This window comes from Giraffa tippelskirchi, chromosome 2, assembly GCF_054371585.1.
Source record: "Giraffa tippelskirchi isolate mGirTip1 chromosome 2, T2T-mGirTip1v1.2.pri, whole genome shotgun sequence".
NCBI classification, from domain to species: domain Eukaryota; kingdom Metazoa; phylum Chordata; class Mammalia; order Artiodactyla; family Giraffidae; genus Giraffa; species Giraffa tippelskirchi.
Window position 1 is genome coordinate 176,496,104 of NC_137276.1, and position 20,028 is coordinate 176,516,131.

The window sequence follows — 20,028 nt, forward strand, 5'->3', positions numbered from 1 at the left end:
TGAACTCAGGGATAGAGAATGGTTGGTTTCCTGGTTACCTAGTGGATTGCACAAATCTCCAGCCTGCTGGCTTGCCTGATGATTTTGGACTTTCCAGCCTCCATAATCATGTGAGCCAATCCTTTGAAATAAATCTTCTTCTTTCTTTTTTCCTTTGTCTATTTCTCTCTCTCCCCCATACATGTGAGTATGCATATAATTATATATATGTTCTCCATAAAATTACACATGTGCTTAGTCACTCAGTTGTGTCCGACTCTTTGTGACCACATGGACTGTAGCCTGCCAGGCTCCTCGGTCCATGGGGATTCTCCAGGCAAGAATACTGGAGTGGGTTGCCATTCCCTTCTTCAGTGGATCTTCCCAACCTGGGGATGGAACCCAGGTCTCCTACATTGCAGGCAGATTCTTTACTGTCTCAGCCACCAGGGAAGCCTTAATTTTACATATGTGTGTCTGTGTGTGTGTTTATAGTGATTGATTCTGCTTCTCTGGAGAACCCTGACTAAAAACAAGGATAAAGGAAGCTAGAAATGTTTTAAGAAAATGTTGACAGCTGGCCTTAGTGGCCTGTTCTAATTCAGGGTCACAGCATAGAAGACCTTAAGGAAGTGTTTGATGGGAATCAGAGTTTAGGGAAAGAAAGAAGAGAAGAGACACGGCTTCTGTTCATGGAACTTAACCACACCAAGGGCCAGGGTTGGCCCAGCCTGCCAGTGCTGTCTGGTTGCAACAACACGCATCAGTGAACCAACAAAGGCATAAATGGACACCTCTTTGGGCTACAGTGACAACATACATGCAGTGACACTATGGGCTGCTCTCAAAGTGGCAGGGAGGTTGGAATCCAGGTTGGAGAACATGTGTAGAGAGGGAGCTACAAAATTCACAGGAAATGGGTTTGTCCTCTGCCCCTGATAAGCCAGTCGTCTCTCTTGGCTCTGGCTGAGATGGAAGCTTTGGCCCCCTGGACTGTGTGATCCTAAGGGCTGCTTCCAGAACGGAGCTGGGCAGCAGAGAACAGGCCCCAGAGCCTCCTCCAAGAGGATGCTCCACAAATACGTGTTGACCACATGGGTGAGTGAAAAAAGCCTGCTTCAAAATAGTACTATCACATATTCTCTCATTTGATTCTCTAAAAAACAAAACCATAAGACTGATGATGTAATCAGTTCTGAGCTCATTTCACAGTTGTGACCATCTGAGAGATTAAGGGATTTGTCCAAAGCTACATGAACCCTCCAGCGGCAGAGTTAAAACTTAAAAGATCCTGGGTTTAAGTTTCATGTTTTTTCCATTACACCAGTTTGGCTCTTCATTTCACTCCTGTGTTAAATTATGGTAACAAAGGGCCCCTGTCTCCTTCTGACCTTTCCTCTAAGGCACAGAGTCATGGAGACAGCTGCCGAAGGGGAACTCCTACCTCTTCTGTCTGCTGCCTTGCCTCTGATCTCTGAAACCAGAGAAAGATCACTCTCTGACCGGCCCTAGGGCTTAAAGACCTTAAGGAGGGGTTATGGATCTGCTCACAAGTAAACCAGCACCAGCTTAAGACTTCACATTAGCCAGTGTGAAGTCATAGAGCCACTTATGTATCTTCCCAGATAGAGAACATCCATGCAGTTACTGCCTATTTCCAAGTACGAGTAGGACCTGGGGATAATAGGACAGCTTGAAGAATTAATTGAAAACATAGGGAAAAAGATAAAAAATGAAAGTAGGAGTTTATCTGAATGGTAGATAACTGCGATAAGGGACAGAAAACAGCTTTCCTGTGGCACGCGGCTCTGAACTAGTCATGATTACTTGCTATGCTGTGTGGGGAATGATGCTAAGGCCATCTCGGGGGCCAGAACAAGGAATGAGGTGTCCGTGGGTGACATCTGCTTTTGGTTCAGGTGCACAGTGTGGGAACCTCAGAGCCATGTGAAATGGTTGGCCTCTGGGTGTCAAGATTGTGAAAAGACAGGCAAGAAGAAGAAAGGAGAGCAAAGTAAAAACATTTCAAAAGAATTAGACAAGATGGTCTGAAGTGAAGCATTAGCAACAAGAGAGATTCACCACAAGGAAAGCTTAAGTGAAACAGGAAAAAATACTTCTCCATAGAGGAGAGCAGGAAGGATAGCAGGTCTCCACATGGGCAGGACCACTCAGAGGAGAGGGTGGGAGCGCACCACTGAGGCTTCATGTGGTTCCATTTTACCTGATGCCAGCAGGCAGGGGTGGAGTTCACCTGCACCCCCTGGCATCAGAGTGACAGCGGTCTGGACCAGGAAGGCTCGGCTGGCAGCCTCCTCCACATCCCTGGATCCTCAAGCCAGGTTCTAGCCCCCATCACAGGAAGCCCCCAGTGATCTCTAGGAGTTCACTAAGACACAGGAGGCGGCGTCCTGCCAGGGAGGTCAAACAGCACACGCTCTGTCTGAGGACAAATGTTTGAATGCACACAGGAGAGACCGGAGGAGGAGGAGAAGGAAGCCTGAGACACCAAGTGTGGGTGTGCAGGCGTGCGTGTGTGCGCGCCAGCACGCTGCTGCCCAGCCTCGCCTCTGAATGCAGACCGTGCCTCCTGTAATCCCTTCTCCGGCTCAGCCTCCCTCGCGCACCAGCCAACTGGCAAAACACAGCCCCCATTCTGCTCAGGAATGTGCTTTCGGAAACTTAATCCAGCTGCTGAGTCTGGGCCAAATTCCCCATGGCATTAACCCAAAGACAGCACCCCTTTCTCCCACCTTCCCGCCACCCCGTCCCTGCCTCCTCCAAGTCTGGGAGGCTGTAGTTCCAGTCCACCAACTCCCTCTGTCCCAGGACACAGACCCTGCAGGCCTGCTCTCCATTTCCAGCACTTCTCCATCCATCTTCTGGTCAGGCCCAAACATTTCCCTTCTGATTCATGTCTAAGTGACACGCCAATAGCTCTTGGCGTTCAAACAAGACTCGCCTCGGCTTCTGCACAAGCCCCCTCTTCTCTCACCGTGCCTCCTTGGGTTGCAACCAAACCCTTCCCTTTGTCCTCACTGCCAACTGCAGATCCCTTCAAGCACCAGAGAAAGAGGGGCCAGGAATTTTTAAAAAATAAAGGTTATAAATTGTCTCTCCTCACACAGATTCACCTTGAAGTAGAAGGAGTGCTCCAAAATAAATCTTCTACTCTCCAGCTCTCTCTTCCTCCAAGCAGTGAAAGGTGCAGCCTAGCTCCTGAGTGGGCCAAGTTAGAGAGTCTCCTGGATCTTCACAGACAAGGGCTGACTATCTGCAGGGTCGCAAACCTCCTGGAGGAGCAGAGGCCCCCTTCAAAGGCACAAACATTGCTAAAAAGCACCTCTTATTTGTAAAGATGAACAACTGGCAGGGATCTCCTTGCTCAGCACTAGGAGAAGGGTGCCGTACATTATAGCGGCGTCACTCTGGGATGTTCCAGGGCCGTGCACAACTATGCCTCTGCTCTGGTGGGCGACAGAAGACAGATGAACTAGGAGCCTGCTGGTGAGGTGGTTACAGAGAATGTACATGTGAAAAACACAAAGTGTTCACTTGAGACTAGTGCACTTTGTGTACTTTACTGGATGCACTTTATACTCAAAAAAAATGTAAATATGGTCATACGGCCAATGGAAAATGCTTGTCCTACAATGTCAAAGGGGAGAGACTAAAGATAGTAAGTATCTTCAGTGCTGTAAAAATATGGGTACAGATGAAGACTAGAAAGGTACGCTTTAAAATGACAATGGTGGCTCTGCGAGGATGTTGGGGAGACATTTTCTGTATATTCGAAACTATGTGTCATTTTTAATTATCATTAAAAAATATACAAGAGAAGTATGATGGTAAGAAGCGCAGCTCTGACCTCAGCCCCTCTTGCTATGACAAGATGATCCCTCCCCACCTTCTCACCTGAGTGAAGCACCCTCCCCTAGCCCACCAGCACAGCTGGGGGCCCCGGGCCTGCCTCCCTCACTGAACTCTGACTGTAACCCGAACTCTAAGCCTGCTCTCTAGAGGTCTGGCACTCAGGGTCAGTGAGTACTGCTGCAGCCACCAAGAAAAAGTGGCTCCCACTGTGTGCGGGGCTCTAAGATGCAGCCCTCCCCCCGGCCTTGCCCCCAGGAGGGTAGCGGGGGACCCCCTGCCTTCCTCCCTCCCTCCTCTGAGCAGAGGGCAGGGGTGCTAGACTGCTTCCCAAGAAAACAGGCATACTGTGGCAGCCTCTGTTCTATTCTCTGTTCTCCCACGGACTGAAGGCCAGAGGCATCTGGAAACCAGAGGCAATGAAGGGTCTTTTCTCCTCCCGCTTTTCTACTTTTCCAGCTCTCACCATTCCCCTCTCAGGACTCACGCCTCACACTTCAGGGAGCCCAGCTGACTTTCAAGAGCATTTTGTAAGTGTCCTACCTCTGGTATGAACCATAACATAAGGAGACCCAATCTCCCAGAACTACAATATCAACAAGGGAGATGATGATGGTGATATGCAGGCAGGGTGTCTGGGACAAGGGGCACTGCTGAGTCAGGAGGGGACAGAGACCTCAAAGAGTAAGTCCAAACCCCATTAAGCTCTCAGCAAGGTTCCCTGTTCCTACACTTCAGCCAGCAGAGAAAGTGAAAGTGTTAGTCATTCAGTCGTTTCCGACTCTTTGTGACCCCATGGATTGTAGCTCCCCAGGCTCCTCTGTCCATGGGATTCTCCAGGCAACAAATACTGGAGTGGGTTGCCATTTCCTTCTCCAGAGGATCTTCCTGACCCAGGGATCGAACCGGGGTCTCCTGCATTTCAGGCAGACTCTTTACCGACTGGGCCAGCAGGGAAGGGGAAGTAATTCTTAATACTGTTGGCCCTTGAACAGCATGTGTTTGAACTACATGGGTCCACTTGGCTATGGGTCTCTTCCCATAATAAATACTACAGTACCACATGACCAGAGGTTGGTTGGACCTCAGATGCAGAGGATCCCTTATGAGTTATATGTAGAGTCTCAACTGTCCAGAGGATCAGCGACCCTAACCCTGCATTGTTCAAGGGCTAAATGTTTCCTGGCCATAGACTCAGCATATAAGAACAGGTGTTAGGGCTGCTCTGTAGCCTTCGGGAGTTTATTTAATCAGACAAGTCTCATTTCCCATGGAAAATCAGGTAGTGTGTACACTGAGCTTGGGCACGGCAGTATATCCAAGTGGTACTTAAATGTAAGTGTAGTAAGAAGGCTTCTCCCGGCATCCTCTTTGGACCAACTGTCTCCTCATCTTTTCCTCTTTCCCTCTTTATCACACAGTTGCCTCTTCATTGTGTTCTACTGTTTGTATTCCAGGCATCTGGAATAGGCCTGCCCCTGAGACACGCAGGAGGCCAAGAGGAAATGGGCAGTATCTGTTCAGACCACACGTAGCCCTGTACATGCTCTGAGGATGGAGTGGGCAGGGGCAGGCAGCAAAGAGCTGGCACCATCACATCTAAGACCACAGAGTGACCAAGTAGAAAGGCATGGCATGGCCCAGCTCTGGGGCCCACAGAAACAGGTCAACCATGTCAAGCTCCCTTCAGGATAGACACTCACTCCTGGTATGGCCCCTACCCAGAGAGCTCAAAGGTCCCCCAGACACTGGAGATTACTGGGCAGCCACCACTGTCTGATCAGATAGGTCCGCTGGTAAGGCCCTTTTTATGATAAGGCTAACAACAGGGGGAGTGTTACTTGTCATGGGGAACAGAGAAAGAGTAGGAGGTGGGCAGAGGAGCAGGACTCACTGGCTAGTGTCACGGTGGCTGGCACGCTGGCCACGGCCCCTGCAGGCATCCGGGCCACACACTGGTACCGGCCCACGGTGTGGTTGTTGAGGGCAGTGATGACAAGGGTCCCGCGGGTGATGAGGATGCCCAGGGTGTCATCCGAGCCATTCAGCTCCTTCCCGTTCAGGCGCCAGGTGGTGTTCATCCAGGGGGGCTCCACCATGCAGCCCAGGATCACAGTTCCTCCAAGCTTCTGGACAGTGGAAGAAGGCTGGACAGTGACCTGAGGAACCTCATCTGGAGGAAGAACAGGGATGCAGCGATGAACTGACACCCCCCAGGAAACCAACAGCATGATGCGCTCAGAAGCACAGCACCCAGGCAGCCTTTCAGACCTGAGCCATCCAGAGAGAGAGGTTGATGCTTCTCTGAAGAAACTCTGCTGACCTTAGGCCCAGTCCCTAACCTGGCCTGGTTCCCAGAAGGTAGACTGGAGTGGCAGTATGGTGGGATGACAAGAGCTCAGGCTTTGAACTTGAATAAGACCTGCATCTGGATCCCAGTGCCACCGCTTCTGAGCCAGGTGACTTTAGCCTTTTGGAGTCTCAGTTTCTTATCTGTAAAATGGGACTAATAATATTGGTCTCACAGCGTTGCTGGGAAGCTTACACACAATGCACGTAAACTGCCTGCTGTAACCCCATATAATAAGTGCTCAATAAAGGCAATTCAGTTATTACTGTTACTCTTCCCTAGCATATGTTTGAAATGATTAAAACAACAAAGTAACAACTGATATGATGTAATTGAGCTCATTTCTCATCTCATATTATTGAACATGTCCCTGAAGGTCAGTGGGAAAAAAATGCTCTTTGAAATCCAGGAGGAAGAAGGCCTTTTTAGAGGGTCCTTGTCAAATGCTGATGATTCTCTCTGACACTAGGGGCAAAGTGCTCCTGCCAGGGGGCCTCAGAGAAAGCAAGGAAAACACTCACTCAGGTCCGCAAAGCAGCCAGTGGCAGCCAAGAGGAGGCAGGCGAGTATGGCCTTGGGCTGTTTTCTTCTCTGCGTGGTCATCATCCCACGAGGCATGCTGTGTCACAAAAGGTCCAAAGCCAATGTCCCAGAAGCCACCGGAGTCACTCAAAGAGGTACCACAATCCCCTACCACGCTCTGCTGTGAGAAAGAGACAGAGAAAGGGCCATGGTGAGAATGCCTGGGACACCCCCATGGTGGTGACATCCAAAGTGTGGACCTGGCTGGACTGCTGGAAGACCAAGGAACACAACATGCCATTTCTTATCTAAAATAAGCTGCTTCTAAGTTGCCCCTCTGAGCTGGAAGGTGATGTCATGGTAAGAATGCCAGAGCCTTGCCCAGGGCACCCATAGCCACAAGGACAGAACAGCCCAGCAGATGGACAGGCTGAGACCTGCAGCCATGTCCCAGGCTCAGGACAGTGAATGTTTAGCAATGATGCTGGAAAAGGAGGCAGATATTTTCACCATGTTCCTGCAGGAGCCCAGGTGTCCACGGCCATGTGGCATGCCATGCCACTAATACGGACCACTGTGCACAGCACTGTCACAGGTATAATGAATGAACCCTGCATCCCTCATTTAGGTGAAGTTACTAACACCCCCAGGTGGTGCAGTGGTAAAGAGTTTGCGTGCCGGTGCAGGAGACATGGGTTTGATCCCTGATCTGGGAAGATCCCCTGGAGAAGGAAATGACAACCCACTCCAATCTTCTTGCCTGGAAAATCCCATGGACAGAGGAAACTGGTGGCTACAGTCCATGGGACTGCAAAGAGTCAGACATGACTGAGCGACTGATACAACTACTACGACTAACAAGTAACATCCCTAAAGTCTCCAAGGCTCATGCAAGATCTGTTTCAACTCACACCAGCTCTTCACCAACATCTCTATCAACCTTCTTTGATTCCTGGAACGAACCAACCCTCCTCAGCTTGTCTGTAACCTCTGCACCCCTAGACACAAACACAGACCAAAAAAAAATCACATATCAGCCAAGGCCCCTGTTCTCTCTGCCCCTGGTGCTGAAATTCTAGTGTTTTCCATCTCTACAAAGTCTGTACTCCTGATAGTGTGTTGCGCCTCCACCCAGAACATGTCCCTGGGGTCCAGACTGCACTGCTCCTCCAGCCACTGGATGACAGATCTCACCTATCAGCCACCCTCTTCTTGCCTGCTGAGAAATTCCTCCTCTTCCACAATATTATTTTTCATGCCTCGTTTAGGCTACGGTGTTTAAAGGATTCATCAAAATCACAGAGAGGTGAATGTATACACACTTCTGTCACAGTCTAAACCATGATCTTGCTTCTGTGCTTTTCACTGCTCTATAAAGAACATGAGACCAATGTGAAAGGTGTGCCAACATCCTATCAGGCAGGAAGACTTCAGAGTTTCAGGTCCCCGAAGGCAGCGTCACAATGACCTAGGCAGTGGATGCATCTTCCTGAATCATGCACATGTGGCAGTTTTCATAATTATTTCCAGAAGGGTGACTTAGATTCAAAGTGCCAACTTTTTTTTTTTTTTAAGTCGTTTATTTATTTGGCTGCACAAGCTCTTAGTTGCAGCATGTGGGATCTAGTTCCCTGAGTAGGGATTGAACCCAGGCCTCCTGCATTGGGAGCTCCGAGTCTTTGCCACTGGACTGTGAGGGAAGTCCCATTAAAGTGCTAACTCTTTTGGAGCAGTTATCTAACCAGCAACTCTTTCCAAAACTTACAGTCAACAATGAAAACTCAGAGGAGGGTTAAGCTGCCCAACTGAGAGCTGTGTTAGCTCCGCAGTCTCTGGAGTTCTGGCTACATGCACGGGTTGGTGTCAGAGCCCGTCTTGGGCCTCTCAACCCCCATCGCTCCTCACATAGGGGCCGAAGGGTGGGCTTGAGGCTACTGCTCTGTGCTAGGAAGTACTTAAGATCTGCCTAAACCTTTCCCTTGTTCATGTTCCTCTAGCTCTTCAGCTTTTCACCTGGCTGCTGAGTGAACAGGGCTACATAGCTCTGCCCAACAAGCACCCCTCCAAACCAGATCTTGAATCCAGCTCTACACTGGGGTTTGCAATGTTTTCTAGGGAAGAGTCCTTTCCCCTTGAGTTTTAATCCTTCCCTTTGCCTCGTATCCTTGACATCAGAGGACCCCCCCCAAGTCTCCTCCACTGTTCTGGAAAAGGACAGGAACATTTTCTAAAAGAGGTTTTAAAGAAAAATGTTAAACTTTTCCTGACAAGTATTTTTCTTCTAGGTGTAGAGAGTTTCTGCTCTTTTCCAGACAATCCAATAGATCACAGGGTCGTGCTATTAGAACAGTGAAATGAAGGAAAGCTGCTAAGGATGCGAGCATGACTGGGGAAGGCATGCCCGTTACCATTACAGGTACCTGGTTAAGCTCTTTTCATGAGGTATTCTTTTAATCTTCAGAATCACTCTATAAGATGGGGACCATTATCCCCATTTTATAGGCAAGGAAATTGAGTTCCAGAGGGTAAGTAACTAGCCCAATGTCGTATAACTGTAGGCCTGGAATGAAACCAGGTTGGGCTCACTCCAAAGTTCTATGCTTTTAACCACAATAGTAGCCTTTTCATGTTTTTTCCTACCAGCTCTCTGCACCCAGTGGGTGCTTAATGAACTGAGTCTGAACAGAATGAGGTAGAGCAATGAGGAATTCTAACAGTGTAAAATTTTAATTTTCAGATTTCTGAATCCCTGTTTGTTAAGGAAAAGTTCATTAATACAGTTACACACAGAAACCAAAAAGCAAGCCTTTGGTGCCCAGATACTAGTTTCAATCATCCAGATACTAGTTTTAATTCTCTACTTTCCCTCAATGAAATAACATATTTATCTAGAATATGGCATGAGTGACCAGTTACAGGATTTTAGGGAACTTGCTTGCTCATGACCTGCTCTTTCCATGCCCCAAGAAAGAAAGGAGGAAGGGAAGGAAGGAGGCGACAGGGAGACAGAATGAAGACAAAGTAATAAAGAGCAGGAAGAAGACAAGCCGACAGAGGCGGAGAGGACGGCTGTTTCTTATCCTAGCGCACGGTGGCCACGGAGGTGTTTGGGTTGTAAAGTCGACAGAGGTTTTACTGAGGAAATTCAGCCTAGACCCCCTCCTGCTTAACGAGGACCAGCCAAACAATTCCTGTTACTTCTGCACCCTGCATGATTTATAAGGTTCAAAATGGAAACAGACCTCACTACTGGTGCCAGCCACACCATCCTGCTTTTAAAAGCAACAAGGAGGAAAGAATGTAGCTGGGGAGGGAGGAGAGTGAGGAAGCAGGTGTCCAATGAGGGAGAAAGGAGTTAACTCATGAATCCCCATGACAGGGTTGTAAGCAGGTACCCCTCACTGAGCCCAAAGAGGACACGTGGGGTCTCCTTCATGTCAAAGAGAAACTGTGACAACAGTATGGAGGTAGAGGGATCCCCACAGCCTATGATGCATCTTATTCAGCAGTTGGGGAAACTGAGCTACTTCCTGGACCAAGTGACCTAGAGGGCTTGGTCTAGAAAAATAGTTGCAAAAATATAGATTTCTGAGAACTTTTTTTTTTAATGATAAAAAAGGCAAGTGAGGCTTAACTGGAGTACCTAATTGCAGTGTAACTTTGTCCCACTGTGAAATGAACAAGGTACAATTTCAAAGTTGGGTGAAGGCAACAGTAAGGCCTGTTATTTTTCTTGGCAATGCAAAGTCTGTGTAGATCCTTCTTATTTTCTCTGCATATTCTCAGGAAGAGAGAGCAAGGGAAAAAAATCAGAAGCAGAGTGAATGGAAAACGAATTTTTGACATGACTTCCTCACTGAGGCCTAGGTACTTTCTATTTTTAAGGGTTATTTGAACACGAAAAATAAAAGAAAATGCATCCGAGAAGTTGAACTGCTGACATACATGTTCCCACTGAAATAATCTCCAAGCAGACATTTCTGAAACTTTCCAAAAACAACAACAGCAGAATACACGTCTAAGGTTGAGCCCAAGCACGAGAAATTACAGCCTTGGAGTATTTATTTTGCAAGAGAAAATTACAAACAACCGAGAGTCGATCATCAGCTGGAGGAGGCCAACTCCACCTTCTCCCAAGAGGGCCGGCGGAAGCGAGAGTGAGGCAGGGGCACCCGAGGCCACACGTCATCCCCGGTCAGCCACGCACTGTAGCTCTCGCAGAGAGAAGCCTCCACCGTCTATAATGCCAAACACCCGCTATGGATGTCCCATGACCAACAAAAGGAGGAGTTGCAGAGGAGAGCAGTAGACAGCACAGAGCTTCCTTCTTTGGAAGGCAGCTGTGCTCACCATTCTACCACCAATGCTGCACGAGAGTCTTTCTTAAAAACACCCTTTCAGGTGCAAGAATGAGATCTGACAATGTTCTTATTCCACTGGCTGATGGGGGCTGGCTAGATGAAAAAAGAACTATTCTTGACCCCAAGTTACATTTTTTCCATATGTTTGCAACTCTGTGGAGTAAGACAGGCCTTTCCCAAGGCAGAGAGAAGTTTTGCCCTGAGAAGGTGATGCTGAGTGCCTGGAAGGTGCAGGCTGGCAGCCCTCGGTCTCAAGAAGAAGGGTGGTCCTAGTGCACAAAGGAGTGACACTGTGGAAATCCTGGGCAAACGAGTGAACTGATTTCTCAGACAGCTGAATACGTGATTGTAGGCAGATCTAGGAAGAGCATTTAAGAAAGGGCATTTTTTTTTTTAACATAAAAAGCATTTACCCACAGATGTAACTAAAGGGAAATATTTTAAGTTAGGAGGGACCTGAGGAAACGATAGGACTTCCCTGGTGGTGCTAGTGGTAAAGAACCTGCCTGCCAATGCAGGAGACATAAGTGGTTCTATCCCTGGGTTGGGAAGATCCCCTGGAGGAGGGCATGGCAACCCACTCCAGTATTCTTGCCTGGAGAATCCCATGCACAGAGGAGCCTGGTGGGCTACAGTCCTTAGGGTTGCAAAGAGTCAGACACGACTGAAGCAACTTAGTACACACTCATGCACGAGGAAAAGATAATACCTCAGGAGAACACCTAACAGGTATCTGGTGTTCTAAATGAGGAAAGCCAGGTGCAGAGAAGTTGATGGACAGTCTCCCAACTAAGAACAGGGATCCAGGACTGCAAGTCAGGTCTCCCGATGCCTAGTCCAGTGCTCTTACTATACTGACACTGCCTCCCAAAGACTTTCTGGGTCACATTAACCAACTGCTTTCAACTGCTTTTAGAACTAAATTTAGGATGTTTTTGAATTTACTTCCTTATGCATAAAAATGTTACCTGGATCATTATCTACAACAGTAACTTTCTGTGTGGTCATTTTCATTCTTTTACCATTTAGATTCCAATCTAGAACAATCTCTTAACGTTCTTCACAAGAATGCCTTCGATAGAATTTTCTGCAATGATGAAAACGTTCTATATTTGTACTGTCCAACCTGCTAGGTAGCCACTGGCACTTGTGGCAATTAAGTACTTAAAGTATGGCTAATGTTTGCTGTGCTAAGTCACTTTAGTCATATCTGACTCTTTGCGACCCCATGGCCTGTAGTCTGCCAGGCTCCATGGGATTCTCCAGGCAAGAATACTGGAGTGGGTTGCTTTGTCCTCCTCCAGGGGATCGTCCCCACCCAGGGATCGAAACTCGTCTCTTAAATCTCCTGCATTGGCAGGTGGGTTCTTTACCTGCCAATGGAAGACTAAAGAAATGAATTTTTAATTTTACTTTAACCAGTAGGGCTAGTGGTTACCACATTATGCAATACAGTTCAAAACTAGTATCTGGAACATCTACCCAGACCACTCTGAGATCACACAGGGAAGAACAATGGTGGTTAGATGGTCCTAAGTATGAGTTGTGCTCTAGCCAGCCTCTGATATATTTCTAGCTTATTCCTTATCCAAAGTTTGTACGTGTGTTTTCTATTAAAAAAAAAAAAACTATGTATACTGCAATATTATTATAACTACTGGGAAGAAAAAAATATCACTGTGACCTGTCCTATAGAAGACCATCTCTGTGGACATGAATTTGAGCCAACTCCGGGAGACAGTGGAGACCAGAGGAGGAGCCTGGCAGGCCACAGTCCACGAGGTCACTGTCAGACATGACTTAGCGACAGAACAACAACAAATGCAAAGTACTGTACTAGAAGATGGATTCTGTCCCGAGAAGCTTAAAATAAAGCTTGGAACATGAGTCAATCAGTGCAAATATCCATTAACTCCTCATTTTGCAGCCTGCTCTGCAGTTGGCTTAGGGCCACGTGACCATGAGACCAGGGCCGGCCATTGATGTGTGAGTGAGCATGTTCTGTGTTATTTCCAGGCCCAGACAGTTAAGAGCTAAAGGACAGGGGGCTGCTTCTCCCTCCTTCCATTGCCAGTGGACCACATCCCATGTTTCAGAAAGCATAGTTGCAAGATGGAAGAAGACAGCACAGTCTATGACAGGAGAATAAATCATTGTTGCATAGAACCACTGAAGTTTTGAGATTACTCTAACAATTTCAGCATGATTTACTCCAACACCTTAATGGGTCACCAATTTAGTCACAAATGGGAAGTGGCAAATGAGATCAGAGGGAGGAAAGCATTTTCAATTTTAGGCCTTCAGGAAAAGTTTTTCTGGATAAGTGGGTTTGAAACTGGGCTTTCTGAGATATGCATATGTAAAGAGCTGGAGGGCACTGCAGAGGGTGACCCTAACCTGGTGGGAAGGATATGTGTGGAGGCTGGTGCATCAAGTAGACATTTCTCTTCAACAGTGGTCTCTTAACCTTTCTGATTTTGCTCCCTCATGAGAAAAATATTCTGGGCAAATATCCCTAATACACATGTATTTATTTTACAAATAAAATGCACATATTGCCAAACTAGAGTAGGTAAAAGTGAAACCATATTTTAATGACATGTTAATCACGACTGTCTCATAATATCATTAAGCTAGTACCTTAAGGCAGAAAGCCTACTTAGGATTCGATTCATCATTAATGATATGGATGTAATCTCTTTCAAAAGGACTGCTTGAATGTTAATTTGTTGAGTTCTCATCAGATGTGATTCCACGGTTACTGTTTTTACCTCCTAATGCGACTTGAAAAGGGTCAGCTCTGCTGTTTTCATCCTGTTAGCATGTGCCTGGATTATCAGCATACTCTTCAACCTAGTTTCTTTCCAGCAATCTCTTCAAGCCACTTGAAGAGATTGTGAGGGTTAATTTAGTTAAAACTAAATAATATAATCTGTAAATCCACTTAACAGAGAACAGGAGAGCTGGGGAGTGAATGATTAATGGAGTGAGGTCCCTGCTCGGCAATGAGGATCTCTGCTGTGCCGCGTCACCGCCCAATGTATAGACTAAAAGCATGATTGTCAATACTGATACTAAATATCGGAAGAAAAATGGAATGTCTTTCCTATTCCTTCTGTGGACAGAAATAAACCTTTAAAAGAATCTCTACTATTTTCTTCCAGTGCCCTAATGGAATATCTTGTATTTCCCCTTTGGAGTTTGCATCCCACTTTGGAGACCATTCTAGAGGGATGAAAAGGGGCAAGGGAAGAAATTGAGATTGGGTCATGCCGCAGAAGACTGGGAAGAGATGGAAATTAACACCATAGGCAGAAGGGAACTATGATAGTTCTGAGAAGGGGAATATATAATCAGAGGCATTTTGAGGAGATTAGCTAATCCCAATTCACACCGAACGCAAAATTTTAAAACAAGCTGCTAACCAACATGGACAGAGTTTCTTTCTTCTCTGGGAGGTAGATTCCTTTATCATCCAGGCAAGGGGAAAGGAAGTCTGGACACAGTATCTGGGAGGAATCCCCCTCAGAGAGGAGCTGCTTCTGCCTTCAAGTAAAGAGAAGGTCTGGCCTCTTGATTTGCCCACTAGACAATTTAATCCTCTCCCACCTCCACTGTATGAGGAAAAAGTAACTAAGGGATCTCATTTCTTTGTCACATATATCTTTTCCTGAAATGGCCTCTTTTCCTCAAAGAGATTTTTTTTTTTTAAATCTACCTTAAAAGAGAGAAAGATGGGGGGAAAAAACTCTACAAACCTTATTGCCAAAGTGGAAAAAAGAGAGAAAAGGAAAACCACTTTCTTTCTTCCACACTCACTTCTCACTCCCCCACCCCTATTCCGTATAAATTCAATTTGACAACCCTGCTAATTGGATAAACGCAGCTTCTACACTCCTAGAAGGCCATTCCCTTTTCTTTTTTTTTGTTTTTGGAGGGCTCAAAACAGGGTGATTGTGCTGTTCTTTAACATGAATTCCATCTGCTTTATTTCTCTCTCTCCATTCAAGGCTCCTCTTGAATATTTATGAGGCCTTTCCTCCTCGCCTATCCCTTCCACCCCACCTCTACAGCCTTCCACAACGGTCCCCCCCTCCACCCCGCACCTCCAGCCTCCTCCCCCTTCTCTCAGAGCAGGACAAAAACCTTCCAAATGGCCCCCCCTCCTTGCTTTAGATAAACACAGGCAGTGTCAAGTGTGAGGAGTAGGGGGAGGTGTGGAGGGGGTTCAACTGCCAGTCAAGCCCCCCGGCCTTCAATGAGGCCCAGGGGCCTCCCCTAATCTGCTGCATGCTTGCCATATGGGGGCTGTGTTGCCCGGGGAAACACTAACAGGCAGAACGGAGCTTAATAGAGTCCATATTCATTGTAATGCAGTGAGATAGCTCAAGGCACCACTGCCTCTTCGGTCCAGTTTCATTCTTTCTGTTTTTTTCTCCCTTTTCCCTTCTTTCTTTCTTTTTAAAAGCACTGGGTCCCCAGAGAGCTCTAATCTAGAGAGGTCTGAGCTGGCAGAAAGGCAGGAGGGAGGAAGTGAGGTGATGCTGAGACGGGGCCTGGGGTTGGCAGCAAGAGGTAAGGAGTGGGAGCTCCCCAGAGAGCAGAGCAGCATCTGTGCAGGGGCTGGGGCACGCGGTGTCACAGGTGTGCGCAGCCCGTGCATGCGGGGAGAGACAGTGTGGTGGGTGGGCATGGTACACCGGGGCCTCGGACCACAGAATCCTTTCTGTTTATTCAGCTTTCTATGCCTAGGTGCCCACCCCTACCTACCTATCCCCCAGCACCCAGCCCAGTCAATTTAAGGGCATTTGAGTCAGCAACACCTACCTCCCCAAGCTATCAAGCCTGCAGTCAATTCCTAGCTCTCCACAGTTGCCTTGAAAAAGTCACAAATTTTGCAATGGGATGAAACCACTTTACAAATAAATCGCTGTAGGGGTTTGTAAAGGAGGTTTGTAAAGGAGGACACAGCAGCCTGCCAAGCTGGGGTCCACTTTTTCCCCTGGCTGGTCTGGTGCTGGTTGTTCTGCCACAGCCAAACTAAGGGCATATGGGGCCTCCAAGTCAATGGAGTGGGTTGTCTAGCAGACGAAGACTTGTCGTGAGTATATCGGCCAGAAGTGAGACTCGAGGCTCCCTGAGACCAGAGATGATCTTTCCTCAGGGCTGAGAAAGGGAAGGAGGGGAGAGATGGTGAGGAGAGAACAGAGTACATTTGTCTCAACTTCTCAGAAAAAATGAAATTGGTGCCAAGCTCTGATAAAATTCCTAAAGAATAAAGAATCAGTTTTGTAAGTTGTGAAACATAGGCTTTTGTTCTGTGACTGTGAAAAATCACAAATTTAGAATCAAGATAGAAAATAAAACCAAAGAAAGACTATAAAAACTTTTACAATCTCTCCTACAGTTGAAATTTAAATCCCATGGTCTGGCACACAGGAAGAGCTCAGCGAATGGTGGTTGAAGGAATGAACCATGTACATGCTCCCAGAGTTGTACTAGCCCCAACCAAGAACTTGAAACTCCTAACCCAACTGACAACTATAAGCAGGGTCTGGGTGGGTAACAATGGCTTTTTAAAAAAGCAAAATGCTGTTGCCCCTTTGCTAGGAATGCCCCCACCAGAGTGATGCTAGCACCTACTATACGAGCGTTTTGTCACCTGCCTTGCCCAAAGTCAAGCAGGCTAGGTCAGATAAAACTGTTCAAACCAAGGCAGATGCCAGTGCTTGCTGTGGTTTGTTTTTGTCCTCCAAGCTTGCTCTATTCTACTCCCCACTGAAATGCCATCAAAAATCTTCAGTTTCTTAAGCTCAACCCCCAGGGCAGGTGGGGGGAGGTGAAAATGGACAAGACTGTAGGAGAGTATATAAAAGTTCTCATCATTTTTCTTTGCTTTTATCTTGATTCCAAGGCCCTGTATCCCAGCAACTCCTCAGGAAATGGTACAGTGGATATTTCCAGAGCCAGGTACACTTTCAATTCCTAGTTCTAAAACCTAAATAGCATTTGGTTTTCTGAAATGCTACCCAGAAGTCAGTCTCAGCATCGTATCCATCTAATCCATCAATTAGGGACCCATAAAGGTCTGAAGACCGCCAACCAGAGTAGGTGAAGACACACACAACTGCACAGGGCTGACCAGGACCCTGGACTCTTGCGCTCCCTGCAGAGCAACCTTCTCCTCCAACTTCTGTTCCTATTGGAACAACCTTCCTTGGAGGGGAAGGTTGTTCCAGTTGGAACAGAAGACTCCTGTACAGAGTCCTATTCCTGGTTGTTCTGGCTCCACACATTGCACGTGTTACAGACGAGTGTGTGGGAACACCTGGGGGTCACCACAAAGGAGCAAGGAGGAACAGCTGGGGCTCCGGGACAGATCAGCGCTGGAGAGCTTGGGGAGCTCAGCAGAGCGGCCAAGCTCTTCCCAGCCCTCCCAGCAGTGAACACTTTGGTCAGTAATCTCACCACGACGTGTGTGATGTGGCGAGACCGGAATGGCAGCTCTTCAGCAAAGCAGGGACAGCTTCTCTGGTCCAGACCAATACTTTTCATTTCACTGCTCAGAGGACCCCCACTAACCCACCTACTCTTCCCCTGTCTTACCTAAAACTATGTAACAATTCACCATCCACTTAGCTGCCCAACCTGGGACTTATCCTTGTCTCCGAGCTCCCCCAACCACTCGCCGATTCCCTCCCCCAGTATATGATTGGTCTTGTGGACTAACTCTGGTCAGAGCAGCCAGAGAAACACCATGTAAGCCACATACAGTGTTCAAAATTTTCTAGCGGCCACACTGAAAAATCAAGTAGAAATCATTTTATAATATCTTTTTTAACACAATATATCCAGAATATTATCAACACATAATTAATATAAAATTATTAATAGTGTTTTATATTTTTGTCTCCTAAATCTAGTGTATGTTTTCTATTTACTACACATAACAGCACAGACTAGCTACCACTCAGGCACTCAGTAGGCACATGTGTTAGTGGCTATTGTGTATCAGACAGTGCATGTTGAGGGCCCTCAAACTGGCTCCCTGATTTTCCTCTGCCCAACTAACAAGCCTCCACATGGTCACCTACCTTCTTTCTAGAACATCAAGCTCAACCAAACAGATGTCATCTTTACATCTTGTAAAGATGACAAGTAAACAACCATTCACTGAGCAATGCCTCCTATAGGCTACAACCCATAATTTGCCTGATTTGATATAATTCTCACAATGGCCCTGTACAGTAGGTATACAATCAACTTATTTTATAAACGAGGAAATTAAGGCTCAGAGTGATTTAATATTTTGTCCAAGATCACACAGATGGCAAACCAGAGAGTCAAGATTTGAATGAAGTCTGGTTGACTCTTAAAAAACTCTTTTCACTCTACCATACTGATTAAAATAAGTTAAGGTGGGATAACCGATGGACTACTATGCAGCCATTAAAAGTGATCTTTAGATCAAGTAGCAACATGAAAAATGTTTAAAAGATATTAAGGAAAAAACAGATCTCATTTTGTTAAAAGCATTCAAGCACTTGGGTGAGGGGCCTGGAAGGGAATATGAAACAAATAAAAGCAGTTGATTTGAAAATGTGAAGGAATTAGGACTGATTTTTTTCTCCTTTTTGAGTTCAGTTAAAAACAAACAAGCAAATGAGCTAATAAGACTCACATCTCTGATAGCTTCCCAAACTTGAAATATGACTAAATAAGGTTCAAACTCCTTCACACAGCCTTGTAGGCTCTTTATAACTGGCCTGCAGTCAACCTTCCCCTTGTCTTCCTCCCACAAGTCCTAAACCCTGGGCAAGCTGCTTTTTCACACTTTCCTTCTCCCAGAATCATCTTTGTCTCCCTTCATTATCCTTCAAAACTGACTTCCACATCACTGTATAATGCCTCCAGTGACTATTTCTCACCTCAATTTCTAAAACAGTTTGCGTACCTACTGCAACATTTCCATGATGATATATGGATTTGTCTATCTGTGATGTGTCTCTTTTCTCAGAATATAAACTTCCTGAAGGCAAGGATGTGTCCAATTTATCTCAGTAACACTAGCCCCAAGAAAAGCCTTGGCACATTAGGGGCTCAGTCAATGTCTGCTGAACCAAAGGGTTTATTCAGATTAGAAATTTGGGATTGAGAAAAAACGTTAATCTGACCCATGAACCTATAGAAGGAATGCACAGAGACACATTTATCAGTGGTGGAACCAAGCAGTTTTTCACGGGGAAACAAGTTTAATGGTGGCCTTTATTTTTCAAACCCAAATGGCCCTTGGATGAGTAGGCAGCCCTTGTGGAAGGCCAAGTGCTCAAGCACATGCTCTTGAGGTTTCACTCAAGAGCCTTCTTTGTTCTCCTTCTTATCTCTTCTCCCAAAACAAACACCCAACTAAGCCTCAAGCTTCAGGCTTCCTGCAGCCCCTGAACTGCAAGGAATCTCATCTAGGATGATACTGTGACTGGGCTTCATTTAGCCAGTGTCAACATGGCCTGAGCTTGAGGCCAGGGTGGAAGGAGGCAAGGAAAGAGGGATGGGAGAAGGCGAAAGAAAGCTGTTAAGTGAGAAACAGGACAAGTTCAGGCCTGAACAGAAAGCATGGGGAGGGTAGGAGAGATGAGAGCAGAGATGTGGGTAAGGCCACTGAATATGCTGAGCACGAACTCTGTGCCCAGCCCAGTGCTAGGGCGCACACACACGATCACTTTCACAGCTCAGGGAGTGCTACGTTCCCTTTAGAGATGGGGAGAGAGGTTATTAAACTCCCTCTTGATGCTTTACCACAAAAGGACATTAGGGCTCATGTGAAATTTGTATCATAGACAGAGCTTCTCTACTAAGTGACAACATTGAAACTCTGCAGGATCAGGTACTGAAAAACCTTGGGTTTGGCTAGGAGCTCTGCTACTTCCACCCTTGATAGGGGGTGCC

General features: G+C 46.6%; 1 protein-coding gene and 1 long non-coding RNA gene across 5 annotated transcripts in view; one reads left to right on the forward strand and one right to left on the reverse strand.

Annotated features, from left to right (window-relative positions):
* The window catches only part of BOC (BOC cell adhesion associated, oncogene regulated), a 77,902-nt gene that overhangs the window by 34,145 nt on the left and 23,729 nt on the right, over positions 1–20,028 (reverse strand). For 3 of the 4 annotated variants that reach the window (XM_081572090.1, XM_081572092.1, XM_081572091.1), the window contains exons 3-4: positions 6,721–6,902; positions 5,744–6,022 (exon numbers count right to left, since the gene is read on the reverse strand). In XM_081572090.1, the coding sequence (XP_081428216.1) occupies positions 5,744–6,022; positions 6,721–6,817 (376 nt within the window). In that variant the 5' untranslated portion in view covers positions 6,818–6,902. The remainder of the gene's footprint in view (positions 1–5,743; positions 6,023–6,720; positions 6,903–20,028) is intronic. The other variant, XM_081572093.1, reaches the window with a different exon arrangement.
* Positions 804–6,468, forward strand: LOC145539001 (uncharacterized). The gene is made up of 3 exons (XR_014077493.1): positions 804–1,077; positions 3,108–4,379; positions 5,307–6,468. It is a non-coding gene; the product is annotated as an uncharacterized LOC145539001 (long non-coding RNA).